This window comes from Aplysia californica, unplaced genomic scaffold (genome assembly GCF_000002075.1).
Source record: "Aplysia californica isolate F4 #8 unplaced genomic scaffold, AplCal3.0 scaffold00068, whole genome shotgun sequence".
In the NCBI taxonomy this organism is placed as follows: domain Eukaryota; kingdom Metazoa; phylum Mollusca; class Gastropoda; order Aplysiida; family Aplysiidae; genus Aplysia; species Aplysia californica.
The window spans coordinates 1,620,859-1,634,186 of record NW_004797338.1 but is presented as its reverse complement, the minus strand read 5'-3'; the positions used below and the strand labels follow the sequence as shown (position 1 = coordinate 1,634,186).

At 36.9% G+C, this 13,328-nt stretch overlaps 1 protein-coding gene across 2 annotated transcripts in view; it reads right to left on the bottom strand.

Moving 5' to 3' along the window:
* Positions 1–468: 468 nt before the first annotated feature.
* LOC101863802 overlaps positions 469–13,328 on the bottom strand; it is a 23,397-nt gene continuing 10,537 nt past the window's right edge. For both annotated transcript variants that reach the window (XM_005093728.3, XM_005093729.3), the window contains exons 4-5: positions 10,707–10,867; positions 469–1,009 (exon numbers count right to left, since the gene is read on the bottom strand). In XM_005093728.3, coding sequence (XP_005093785.1) covers positions 818–1,009; positions 10,707–10,867 — 353 coding nt within the window. In that variant the 3' untranslated portion in view covers positions 469–817. The remainder of the gene's footprint in view (positions 1,010–10,706; positions 10,868–13,328) is intronic.

Here is a 13,328-nt window from a genome sequence, read left to right as displayed (position 1 = left end):
TGTGCACTGTCATGGCCACTGCTGTTCTCTCTCTAAAAGATCTGTATTGTGAAGCGTGCATGAAATAGGTGGTGGCATTACGTCCAAAAATAAAGGAAAAAGATATGCCCCACGCCAACTTAATGTGTTTTTGTAGAGTTCAAAATGATGCAAATTTTACTGCTAGTGGAGAGTATTTTTTTCCATCTAAAACAAAAAGAAAAAGGAAGTAGATCTAGCAGTTTTTATTTCCAAGTAAATTGTAAGTAACCTAAAGTTTGGAGCACGACAAAACAGCCTCGCTTTAGTTGAGTGCGTGTGGTGTCCCCCCTCCCCCCCAAAAAAAAACAACAACAACAAACAACAACAACAAAAACTAACCCCACCCCCTCGATCTGTATTTGGTTCAAATGGCGCCCTTCACAGTTAAACCGGTATACTCCAGAATGCGTGGTCTAGTCACTGCAAGAATTGCACAAACACCAATAGTTTTCGGAACCTTCGGGTACATTTATTATTCCATGGCAGATTCGAAACAATTTTGAAAGAAAAATTGGAAAATAAAATAATATTTGATTTAAGTTCATTTGTTCGTTTTTTAAAGGACCTTCAAAAACACAGGTCCTACTAGATTAGTTAGCATCGTTTTAACATACCATAGTTTGTTCTCGAGAATACGAATTTTGTTAAAAGTTTGTTTTATATGTTTGCCCCTATCAGCAATTAAAACTTTTCACAGATTCTCAGCTTTGAAGGCTTTATATCAGTCTGAAGAAACACACCAGGCCCGTCGTGACTGGTAAACCTCTTTTCTGGATGCATCATCTCTTCAAGACTTTTACCAGACAGCAAAGGCAACGAGCAGGATGAGAGTAAGCGTTGTGCTGTAAGTCATACGAGGACCGGCACTGCAGAATCTTTCGTTCAATTTGTGTAGATACCTTCTTCTGTTCTGCGCGGTGTATTCATCACATTTCCTCACATCTCCGACAAAGCAGAGAGCCGCAGCGCGCACCTCTCTGCACATCCGCTGAAAGATATAAAAATTTTTTTTATACCATACCAAAGATAGTACATAACAAGATGGGCCACTCATCCAAAAAAGTGTCCGCAGGAAGTGCGCTCTTTGCTTCAGATGGCGCTGCAGTCTGTTTTGAAGCTCTCTTTCGTTTTACCAGAAGAAGAATAGGAATAGCACCTCCTTGCGTGCGCAGATCGACTGCTGTTCATCAGCAGTTCGGGTTCGTTCAGTGTGGAGTTTTAGGTTTTAAAAAATTTTAATGACCTCTCGCCTTTCATTCTAAAGTCAAACTAAACGAAGAAAACAATCACCCTTTCCTCCGGAAGAGGTTTTTTGTCAGCGTAACCATTTTTAAAAAGCGTTCTTCCGAAATTTATTCAAAAACTTGCTAGTTTCACTTTGATTTTTTAAACTCAAGTAGGGTAACTCTGTTCGCAAAAGGTGCGCTTTTGTGAAGAGAGCGCCACCGAATTTTGAGGACACTTTTTTAATTGGCTGAAAGAGAGAAGTGGCCCCTCTTATTATGTAGACTCTTTGACCATACTTGGAGCTGTTTTAGCATTGCACTTCCGGTAAAATATATCCTTATATTTCACGTGTGAAATATAAGCTGATATCTCACACGTGAAATATAAAAATTTGCATAAATTACTCCGCGCACTAGATCTATATTCGCCTTCTACTTCTATCCCTCTGTCTGTGTAAGCAAGCAAAGTAGCCTAGATCTAGATCTACATCTAAATCTAGTAAAAACTTAAAAACTTCGCTGCAAATCGCGCACACCATGGGCAACCAAACACTAGTCTCCCAGTCTCTTATAGTCGAGTATAGGTTCAAATCTTTCTAGATCTACGGTGCCCTTAATTTTGTTTTAAAAAGAGTCAAATGATGGGCACCGTAATGAACCGGGATTAGATGTCTAGATCTAGATCTCTAGATCTACGCCAGAGTATGGTGCTGTTACGTTTAGTTTATTTCTCGAATAAAATAACCATTTGTACTAGATCTAATGGGTTATCATAATAATGCGACTTGTCAGGTGCAGCTAAACTGCCCTCTTTCAAATCAACTAGATCTAGATCTAGTACAACTGATGTTTGGGAGTTTCTTTTTGCTCTCAGACATTGTAGCAGCAAAACAGAAAAACACAATGGGTGGACGGACAGTGGACACTAGGTCTAGATCTAGATCTAAATACATAATACATATCAAAATGAAAGATCTACAACACGATAGTGATGGGCAGGTATCGAAACTAGATACTCGATCCTTAGATACCTATAGGTATCGGTATCGATACCGATACCTGCTCTAAACATCGATACCTATGTGTTATTTACCCCAGGGCTGTCAAAGCAAGTGACTTGGGCCTTGGGAATTTTTTGTTTATCAAAACTGATGAGTTTTCGTATGGGGCAAGCGTTTTAAATGAATCTAGTGATTTTTTAACAAAAAGAGAGAAGTTTTTCATGAAATCTATCAAGTGATTTTGCAAAATCCTCACTGACAACCCTGATTTATCCTCATTGGTTTAATTTAAAGTTGCTAAAAATCTGGTAAATTGAACTGCCTTTTTAGAACTCTTGTGTTTTTATTTTCCAATACTAACATACTTCACTTAGTTTTTGTTTTTATTCTCATATTTGGGTATTTATTTCTCTCTCTCTCTCTCTCTCTCTCTCTCTCTCTCTCTCTCTCTCTCTCTCTTTTACAAATAATTGTTGGTTGAGTCTCAGCTAAAGAGTCACAACTTGTCTAGACACGATTACCTAAATCAGGGGCGAAGGCTGACTTGTTTGACAGGGTAATCAAAGTGAAATGGGACCAGATAGGGCCTGGAGATATCATACTCACACAAGTCACAAGAATCTTACTGGCACTGGAAGCGGCAACTCTTGAGTTGTGAATGAAAACAAATCCTGAATTCATGTTGTATGCTTGTTCAACCACTAAAACAATCGGGAAAGTATTTAATTAAATATTTATTCTAACTAACCTTAAATTTAACTTTAGATTTGAACACACGAACACCAAGGAAAGAAGCACAGATGTCAGCACTACAATGGCATGTTATACCAGACAGCCGAAACACTTTGGTAGAGCACGCCAATTATTTATTATTTTTATTTCACATTTGGCTGTTTTTTGTATAGCTTTTCGCGGCCAGGAGCCGCTGTCATAATCGAGGTCACGATCTGATTATTCGACGTTAAAAAGTCGAGGAAAAAAACAAGCACCAGCAGTGTAGTCGGAGCACCGGGGAGTTAGTTCCCCTCACATCTGTGAGGTAGACTCGACCAGTGTAATAGTTCGCTTAGATAATCAGCGCGTCTGGGTGCTTATAACTGTGGCCCGAAAGGGGTGAACAGGGTAAATGCGACAATGAAACAGTTCTGACTGCTATGCACATGTTCCCTTCAAATCTATTGGTTGACTCTTCAAGTCTCACTTTAAGCTTACTTAATCAAAGCTTCTGACTGCTTATGGAGTGGCCCGATAGGGGCGAATAGGCTATTTCTGTGGCAATGAAACGGTTTTGAAGGTTAGGCATAGTCTATTGTGCATTGGTGATTATGAACGTCTTTATACATTTAATTTATGAGGTTTACGTCTATGGGTGAATTTGACTGCGACAATGTTTCAAAATTAGGAAGGGAAGCAGTGATTATTTGATTATATAGACGCTTCGCCTCTGACCTAAATACTTGGAAAAGTATACTTGTATTTTTATCTTTATATACTTATTACCCCCGGCGTATGTTACTAATAACATTAGGCATTAGGTATCGATGTATCGGTATCGATTTCTTGAAAAAGTACTAGGTATCGACATCGATACCTAAATTATGGTATCGGCCCATCACTACAACCAAAGATAGTGAATAACAAGATGGGCCACTCAGCCAAAAAAGTGTCCGCAGGAAGTATGCTCTTTGCTTCAGATGGCGCTGCAGTCTGTTTTGAAGCTCTCTTTCGTTTTTCCAGAAGAAGAATAGGAATAGCACCTCCTTGCGTGCGCAGATCGACTGCTGTTCATCAGCAGTTCGGGTACGTTCAGTGCGGAGTTTTAGGTTTTTAAAAATTTTAATGACCTCTCGCCTTTCATTCTAAAGTCAAATTAAACGAAGAAAACCATCACCCTTTCCTCCGTAAGAGGTTTTTTGTCAGCGTAACCATTTTAAAAAAGCGTTCTTCCGAAATTTATCCCAAAACTTGCTAGTTTCACTTTGATTTTTTAAAACTCAAGTAGGGTAACTCTGTTCGCAAAGAGTGCGCTTTTGTGAAGAGGGCGCCACCAAATTTTGAGGACACTTTTTTAATTGGCTCAAAGAGAGAAGTGGCCCATCTTGTTATGTACTATCATTGCTACAACACGACTAAATATTTAAATAAATAAATAGTAAACAGTTTACTACATAGCGCCACACAGATCTAGATCTAGAATTCTAGAATCTAGATCTAGGCCTATATCAGCCTGAATAGATGAAATTAATGTTCATGAAAGACATAGGCCCTAGGGCCTATTGAAAAAGTTACAATGGTTTGAAAGATTAAAGAAGATTAAACTTTAAAACAATATGTAATTGATAAATGTGATATTAGTCAATATACGAGTATAAAACTCTTGGATAATTACTTTTTTGGAAAATATAAAAGTTACTTCCCTTGTTATTCTGATATTCGTACCTCCCCTTATAAAATCCAGAATATCGGAAATCGATAGACAAAAACTAGATATCTAACTACATATTTAGAATCAGCACGTCAGTATCCAAGTAACTTGACAACTTTTGTTGTTAAAAAGTTTTTTTTTTTTTTCATCTTTGACCAATTTAAAGCAATGCGTTAGTTCTAATATCTAGATCTAGATTCTAGATCTAGAGAATAGTCTAACTCTTTGCCTTTGGTTTGTTTTGGTCACGAAGTTTGAAATCAAAATCAAAGTCATCTCAATTCTAACAAAAACATGCCATATCAATGCAGTTTCTTTCAACTTTTGAATCGTACATTTTCTGATTACTTTGCTTATACTTACGTTATTACAGTTTTGTTTGGGGTTTGTTTCGCGGAGGGAGACATACGGATAGCACAACTTGTAAATTAGCGTGGCTTAAAGTAAAGGTAAACAATCCAGATTTTCCCCAATTCTCAATCTGACTTCGACGGGCATAAAAATGTTGTTTTCATGTGAGACTCTAGAATGCATTCTCTTGTCCATTTGACGGGTCATTTGAACTTTGTTCATACGGACATATTTCGCCAGCTGATATCAGTATGGTATAAAAAATTTATTACTCTCGTTATGGTGTTAGACCATGATTTATCCTACCTGTGAAATTGCCAGTTGTAATCACTCGTTGAAACTCGTGATTACAACTTGGCAATTTCACTCGTAGGATAAATCATGATCTAACACCACAACTCATGTATTAAATTATTTATACCATACTTGAAGCTGTTTTAGCATTGCACTTCCGGTAAAATATATCCTTATATTTCACACATGAAATATAGGCTGGCTAAGCTGATATCTCACACGTGAAATATAAAAAATTGCATAAATTACCCCGCGCACTAGATCTATATTCGCCTTCTACTTCTATCACTATCCCTTTGTGTACGCTACAAGCTAAGCAAAGTAGCCTAGATCTAGATCTAGATTTTAGATCTAGATCTAAATCTTATAAAAACTTTAAAAACTTCGCTGCAAAGCGCGCTCACCATGGGCAACCAAACACTAGTCTCCCAGTCTCTTATAGTCGAGTATAGGCTCAAATGTTTCTAGATCTACGATGCCCTTAATTTTGTTTCAAATAGAGTCAAATGATGGGCACCGTAATGTTCCGGGATTAGATCTAGATCTAGATCTACGCCAGAGTATGGCGCTGTTACGTTTAGTTCATTTCTCGAATAAAATAATCATTTGTTCTAATGGGTCATCATAATAATGCGACTTGTCAGGTGCAGCTAAACTGCCCTCTTTCAAATCAATTAGATCTAGATCAAGATCTAGTACAACTGATGTTTGGGAATTTCTTTTTGCTCTCAGACACTTTGGACGGACAGTGGACAGTGGACACTAGTTGACTGACACTAGATCTAGATCTAAATAAATTTTAATTATCAAAATGAAAGATCTACAACACGACTTAATAAATAGTAAATAGTAAATAGCGCCACACAGATCTAGAATCTAGATCTAGGCCTATATCAGCCTGAACAAATGAAATGTTCATGAAAGAATTAAATTGGTTTGAAATTTGATAGTCACTTTATCAAACAATAAAAAACCCACTGCTTAGGTCACTTGCATTGCCTTTTGAATTTTTGTTTACATTAACTCTATCACTTCATACATACTAAATTATGATCAACTTTATAAGTCAAAGAAAATTAAACTTTAAAACAATATGTAATTGATAAATATGATATTAGTCAATATACGAGTATAACACTCTTGGATAATTACTTTTTTGGAAATAATAAAAGTTACTTCCCTTGTTATTTTGATATTCTTACCTCCCCTTTAAAAAATTCAGAATATCGGAAATCGACAGACAAAAACTAGATCTAACTACATAATTAATATTTAGAATCAGCACGTCAGTATCCAAGTAACTTACCAACTTTTGTTGTTAAAAAGGCTTTTTTTCATCTTTGACCTATGTAAAGCAATGCGTTAGTTCTGATATTTAGATCTAATCTAGATCTAGAATCTAGATTTAGATTTAGATCTAGATCTAGATTCTAGATCTAGAAATCTAGAGAATAACTCTTTGCCTTTGGTGTTACGAAGTTTGAAATCAAAATCAAAGTCATCTCTATTCTAAAAAAAACCCCAGGCCACATTAATGCAGTTTCTTTCAACTTTTGAATCATGCATTTTCTGTTTACTTTGCTTATATTTTCGTTATGATAGTTTTTTTGGGGGTTTGTTTCGCGGAGGGAGACATACGGATAGCACAACTTGTAAATTGGCGTGGCTAAAAGTAAAGGAAAACAATCCAGATTTTTCCCAATTTTCAATCTGACCTCGACGGGCGTGAAAATGTTGTTTTCATGTGAGACTCTAGAATGGATCCTCTTGTCCATTTGACGGGACATTTCAGCTTTGTTGATACGGATGTATTTCGCCAGCTGATATCAGTATGGTATAAAAAATTTATTACACTCGTTGTGGTGTTAGACCATGATTTATCCTACTTGTGAAATTGCCAGTTGTAATCACTCGTTGAAACTCGTGATTACAACTTGGCAATTTCACTCGTAGGATAAATCATGATCTAACACCACAACTCATGTATTAAATTATTTATATCTGGAAAGTCCTGGAAGGAAATTCGTTTCTATTCATATTATAATGATCATTTATTGGTCATTGGACAATAGAGAATATTTTCTTAAAGTTACTACAATGTATAGATCTACATGTACTTTTATCTGCCTGTGGTGTTTATGTTCAATGTATGTTAGCCAGTCATTGCTTCTGTTCATTTTTAGTAACCCTATAACTGGTATATACGTCAAATTTAGGTTGATATTTTGACTTTTTGAGTTTCTTTAGTCTTATCCGCATTTTACACATGACTGGTACATGGTCACTATCACAGTCTACTCCTGGCAGTGATTTAGACGATTTTATTGTATTTCTAAAACGTTTCTGAATAAGTATGAAGTCTATTTGATTTCCACTTCTATCGCCAGGACTCTTCCAAGTGTATTGTCTTCTTTGGTGATTTTCATACCAGGTGTTTGATATCATAAAATTATTTTCTCTGCACAATTCTACCAGCCGTTCCCCGCGTTCATACTCTTTACCCAGTCCCCATGGCCCAACTATATCTTCTTTACGTGTACTTCCTACTTTGGCATTAAAGTCTCCAATGACTACCTTTACATCTTGTGCTTTTAACTGTTTCATTTCCTTATCAAGGTCTTCATAAAAATTCTCAATTTCCTCGTTGTCGTGCTCTGATCTTGGTGTATATATTTGGATGACACCCATGTCAAAAGGTTTTCCCTCTATTTTAGCCACGATTACTCTATCTGACACTCCCCAAAAACCTTTGATGCTCTTTGCTGTTGCTTCGTCAAATAAAATGCCGACTCCTCTTTCATGGGTTTTTCCTCCTGAATATACAATTGTTTTGGATCCTCTTTTAATCAAGCCTGCCCCCTCACATCTAATTTCTGAAAGGCCTAACATATTTAGCTTCATCCTATCCATTTCCTGCTCTATATGATCTAATTTGCCTTTTTGGTACATTTTTCTCACATTCCGTGTGGCTATATTAAGTTGTTTGTTTTTGAAGGCAGCAGCTGAAAATTTGTTACCTATTGGTCAAAAGTGGGAGGGGCCTACGCAACATGATCGGTTGGAGGGACAACCTGACAACAACGACAGGTGATTGGATTATGACGGCTCGCCCATAACGCCAGGGGCCAATGCACAATTATTTGTGACAAAACGTAATGGAGTCACTAAGGTGGCCGTCTAAGACAGGTGTTACTGCTTGGTGTGATAGGGTTTGTGTGTTAAAATATGATGGCGACGGCCGCGTTGGACAGGTGCCCGTTTTACACAGTTAAATTATGTAGAAAAAACCCATGGGGGGAATTGGAAAGTGGCCGTTTGTACAGGTGGCCGTCTTATAGAAATGGCCGTCACGGCAGGTTCGACTGTATTTTTAATAACAGAATGATATTCATCCATTCTCGGTCCCTAGGCAGATTCTTCAAAATGCCCTAAAACTGAATGCGAAAGCTGAGTCAGTCTGAAATAAATAATTATAGAGGAAAGGGTGCAGAGTAACCAGAAATCACTAGGGGAAGAAATGAAATAAGTAAGCTGAAAGTTTTAGACAAACATTTTTCTATATGGCAGGTACAAATTCCGACTACTAAGTATACATGTAATATTGTAAACCTAATCTTTTTTTTTGTTTCAGGGCTGCTGAAAAGGGTTCAGGCAGTGGCACTCGTACTTTAATGATATAAAATCTTCGTTATCTCTTCCATAGACATCACAGATGAAATGAATAGGTGAGACATCGTGGTGAAATAAGGCGCTCGTCGAAGATATCAGCATATTTCTGCTGGTTTGGCAGTTTTTTGTCGATTTTTTCTTTACCTTAATAATATTAATAATAATAATAATAGTAATAATAATAATAATAATAATAATAGTAGTAGTAGTAGTAGTAGTAGTAGTAGTAGTAGTAGTAGTAGTAGTAGTAGTAGTAGTAGTAGTAGTAGTAGTAGTAGTAGTAGTAGTAGTAGTAGTAGTAGTAGTAGTAGTAGTAGTAGTAGTAGTAGTAGTAGTAGTAGTAGTAGTAGTAGTAATAATAATGATAAATGACATTTATATAGCGCTCAACCCCGATTAAAGTACACAGGCTCTGAGCGCTTTACAATACAGTACAACGTACAACAGTACCATAAAACGTGGTGTCCAGACTAAAAGACAATTACTCCAAATATTATTCATCTTCTTTATTTAAAAACAGAAACGACTTCAGCTGGCATTTGAATGAATCAAAAGATTTGATCTCTCTTAAAGTACTTGGTAAAGCATTCCAGATCTTGGGACCTTGGTATTCAAATGCCCTTTCACCCATTGTTTTAAGTTTTATAGATGGTAAAATAAATTTAATTTTGTCAGCTGATGACCTTAAACTGCGGATTGAAATATACAGTCTTAACAGATTTAATAAATATTATGGTGCATTATCATTCAAACATTTGTGACAAAGGGTGGCCAACTTGTACACAATTATTTTCTCAACAAGAAGCTAATGCAATGTCCGTAAAGGAGGTTTAGCAGAGCCTGAACACCTTTTATATTCATTTAGAAACACATTTACGTATGGATTTTACTGAAAAACGTTGACAAAAAACATAAAAATGTATATTTTCAGTTTTCAACTGTTCTCAAGCTATGGACGTCACTAAGCTTTCGCGGTCATTTTCTCGCTAATTTTACCTCTGAAGTCAGGCGACCCCCACTCCTTCAAAAGTAAATATCTCGACTTCTATTCAAGATAGACTGGTATTTTTTTCATCTAAAGACAGGCAAAATAACACGCTTTAAGACTTTAAAAACAAATTGACGTGCGCTTGAATAAATTGCGTCATGAAGCAAGTCCCTGAAACAAAATTGAGTATTGTTGGCTCTCTTGGGTAAAACGAGGATGAAATGGTACGCCCCATTACAAAATCGAGAGGCCTTGCAAAACCGTTTTACAGTAGAAAAGAGAAGAAATAAAAAGGACAGAAAATTAAATAAAAAATTAACAGAAATTATCGAAGAGTAGACTGACAAGGCCTTCTTCAAAGAGTAGACCCACGCATCAAAGCGTAGATTTTGGAATAATGTTGAGTACTAATTTGGTTTTGGAAGCGACAGCGAACTAGAGCTGGGTTATTAATGTCACTAGTGACTGGTCTCTGTGTAGTAGAGTGTTCTAAACAGAAGACAAACATAGAATAATTAATGATCTATACGATATCCTTTAAAAGGTATTCCATCAATACACAACTGTTGCCAAGAACGTGTCAGTGCATCAAACGTCTATCGCCCTTCCTTCAACAATTTCTTGTCCACCTGGCATCCCTTTGAGAAACTGGGTCCAAAGTTTTCACAATACAAAAATGTATTTTTAAAAAAATCGATGTATTTTTAAAAATGCAATGAACAGACACTTACCGGGATACCTTGATCTTGCAATGAATACTGGCCTTTTTCACACTCTAACAAGTCATCCCTAAGAGCATTACCAATGCAGTCAGTTCTTAATTTGGTGTCGTTGCATATCCCATTGATCTCTCCCAATGCGCTCGATCTCACTGTTTTATAAAAGAAGCTGCCTGTGAAGAACGATGTCAGTAGACAACATTGAAAAAGTGAACGTGACTAGATATTGCAGATACAGATATTGAAAATGAATAACAGAGACAGTGAGCGATGCTAGAACAAAACGCAAAAATATCATGACGTTTGAACTACAGTTTGGACTTGTGTACGATTTTTGAATAGAGGACAAATATAATATTGACACATTTTCCTAGAGACTCGTTTCAATTCTCTGGACCGGGGGGGGTCCAGAAAACAGACGGAATTATTCTAAGGGAATTTAAAACAAACCCTGTCTGTTTTTGTTAGAATCAGTTTTTGGCAGCTGAAAATGCTATTTATTGCGCTGATAGTTGGAGAAAAACTCGTCTCATACAAGATTGGAACGTGATGAAGAATAAAATAGCTTGGGCAGACGACAGGAGCATACACCAAACCATGAACAATGAGGTGTCGCTTGTTGCCATCGTTCTTGTTTGGTGACGCCTCAGTTTCCTGATATTCATCAATTCATCTAAGAATATTTAATCGTTTTGTGTGAGGAGCATAAAAGAGTCTCATTAACAGATTTCGATAAAGAACTTTTTGCTCAAGTTATGATGGTAGACGATGATTTATTCTACGCGTGAAATTGTCAAATTGTAACCACGAGTTTCATCGAGAACATACAACTGGTAATTTTTACACGGAGGTTAAATCATGATCTACCACCATAACTCATGGAATGCATTTTTCATATCGTACTGATTTCAGATCAACACAATTAAAATGACCGGTCAAATGGTCAAATGGCCCCATTAAAGAGGCTGACATGAAAGCAAAATTTCCATTCTCGTCGAAGTTGTAGTAAGAAATGTAAAAATATTAGGATTCAGTCTTCTACTTTTGATTGTATTAATGATTTGCTGTCCGCATGCCTCTCTTCCCGTCGAAATGAAACCCAAATACATGTAATGAAATAAATAAGCTGAAAATACTATTGAAAAAGTGAAAGACTAAGAAACTACATTCATTTCTATGGTTTCGTTGGACTTTGACTTTCAACTATATTTATATTATGTGCCTGCAGAGGGTTATAAGACAATATAGGGCGTAGGGTAATTTACTGAAATTACACTGATAATCCACGTGTGAGATATCAAGTTTTTATATTTCCCATGTGTAATATCATGTAGCAGAAGACCTTGCATGATTCCTTTATTGTTTGATTGACGTGATTGTGTTCGGTGGGAATATTCTGTGTGTTCATGTTATGATCTCAAATCTGGGTAAACGCATGACTGCTGACACACGATCTTAGGACACGCTTTGTGATCTGGGTTGTGAGGTCAGTCTTCACGGATCGAACTGATCCGTCTGGTCCGGTGAGGTGTTGTCGGAAAGTTTTGCCCCACTCCCTCGCCGTCATAATATTATTGTTATAAGCAAAAACTACAAGCAATAAAACCACCGATGTGAAGTTAGACAGCGTGGTGAAATCAGGGGCTCGTGAAAATAATCAAAGTGGAGAAACTGGCATTTTCCCCATGTTTGTGAATTTGTATCCATTTTTTTTTTTTTGGGGGGGGGGGGGGCACCTTTCATGCCTATTAAAGAACACATTTCTGTTTGAATTTTACTCTTTAAAAAATGATTAAGCACGCAAAATGTAAGTTTACAGTTTCCATTTCTCACCAATTTTACCTCTGAAACCAGGTGACCCCATGATCTCTTTCATTCGCAAGTGTCTCGATTTGTATTCTACATAAATGGATATTTCTTTCTTCCAAAGCAAAACATATGAACGAACTTTAGATGATACCAATAACTCTTAATGCCTCAAAATTGACGACAGCCTGATTCCACTGCGTCGTGATACTGATGTGCGCTCTGATGGCATTCCGTGGGAGATGTCATGGCTCTTTATGAAGGCTCTTTAAACTGGGTTAATTTTTGAACATATTATAATTCATTATTGTCCAACCAATAAACCAACTTTATTACTTGGTCAAGATTAAAAAAAAAAAGTTTGGTCGCTGGCCCACAGGAGTGCCATGCAAAGTTTTGTGCACATTTGGAAAATTTAAAAAATGAGCTTGATTTTTCTTCTCGCAGACGAACGAAAGAGAACAAGCTATACATATTTTATGTTCACTCGTAGCCTACTTATTACTAAAATATGACAGCTGCAATTTATCTCCTTCTCAGGCCGGTTTGTGCATCCATGCACGTCAAAAGAGTGCACTATTGTTAGTTTTGCAGTTCTTCACAGTGTTATCTTATTAGTATCTCCCCTAACTGTTGTTACTGATGCGCTCCTTATTCATTGTGTACCGACTGACACTCTAAACTCCTTCAGTTTTGCTGGCACCCCTCTGCCTTCCCGCCTCCCTTACGTCTAACACGCATGACATTACAGCTGAGAGCTCTAGTACTATTGATAATCTCTTTGAATGAAATATATTCCAGAACTGTACAGTAAATATGTTCATTTTT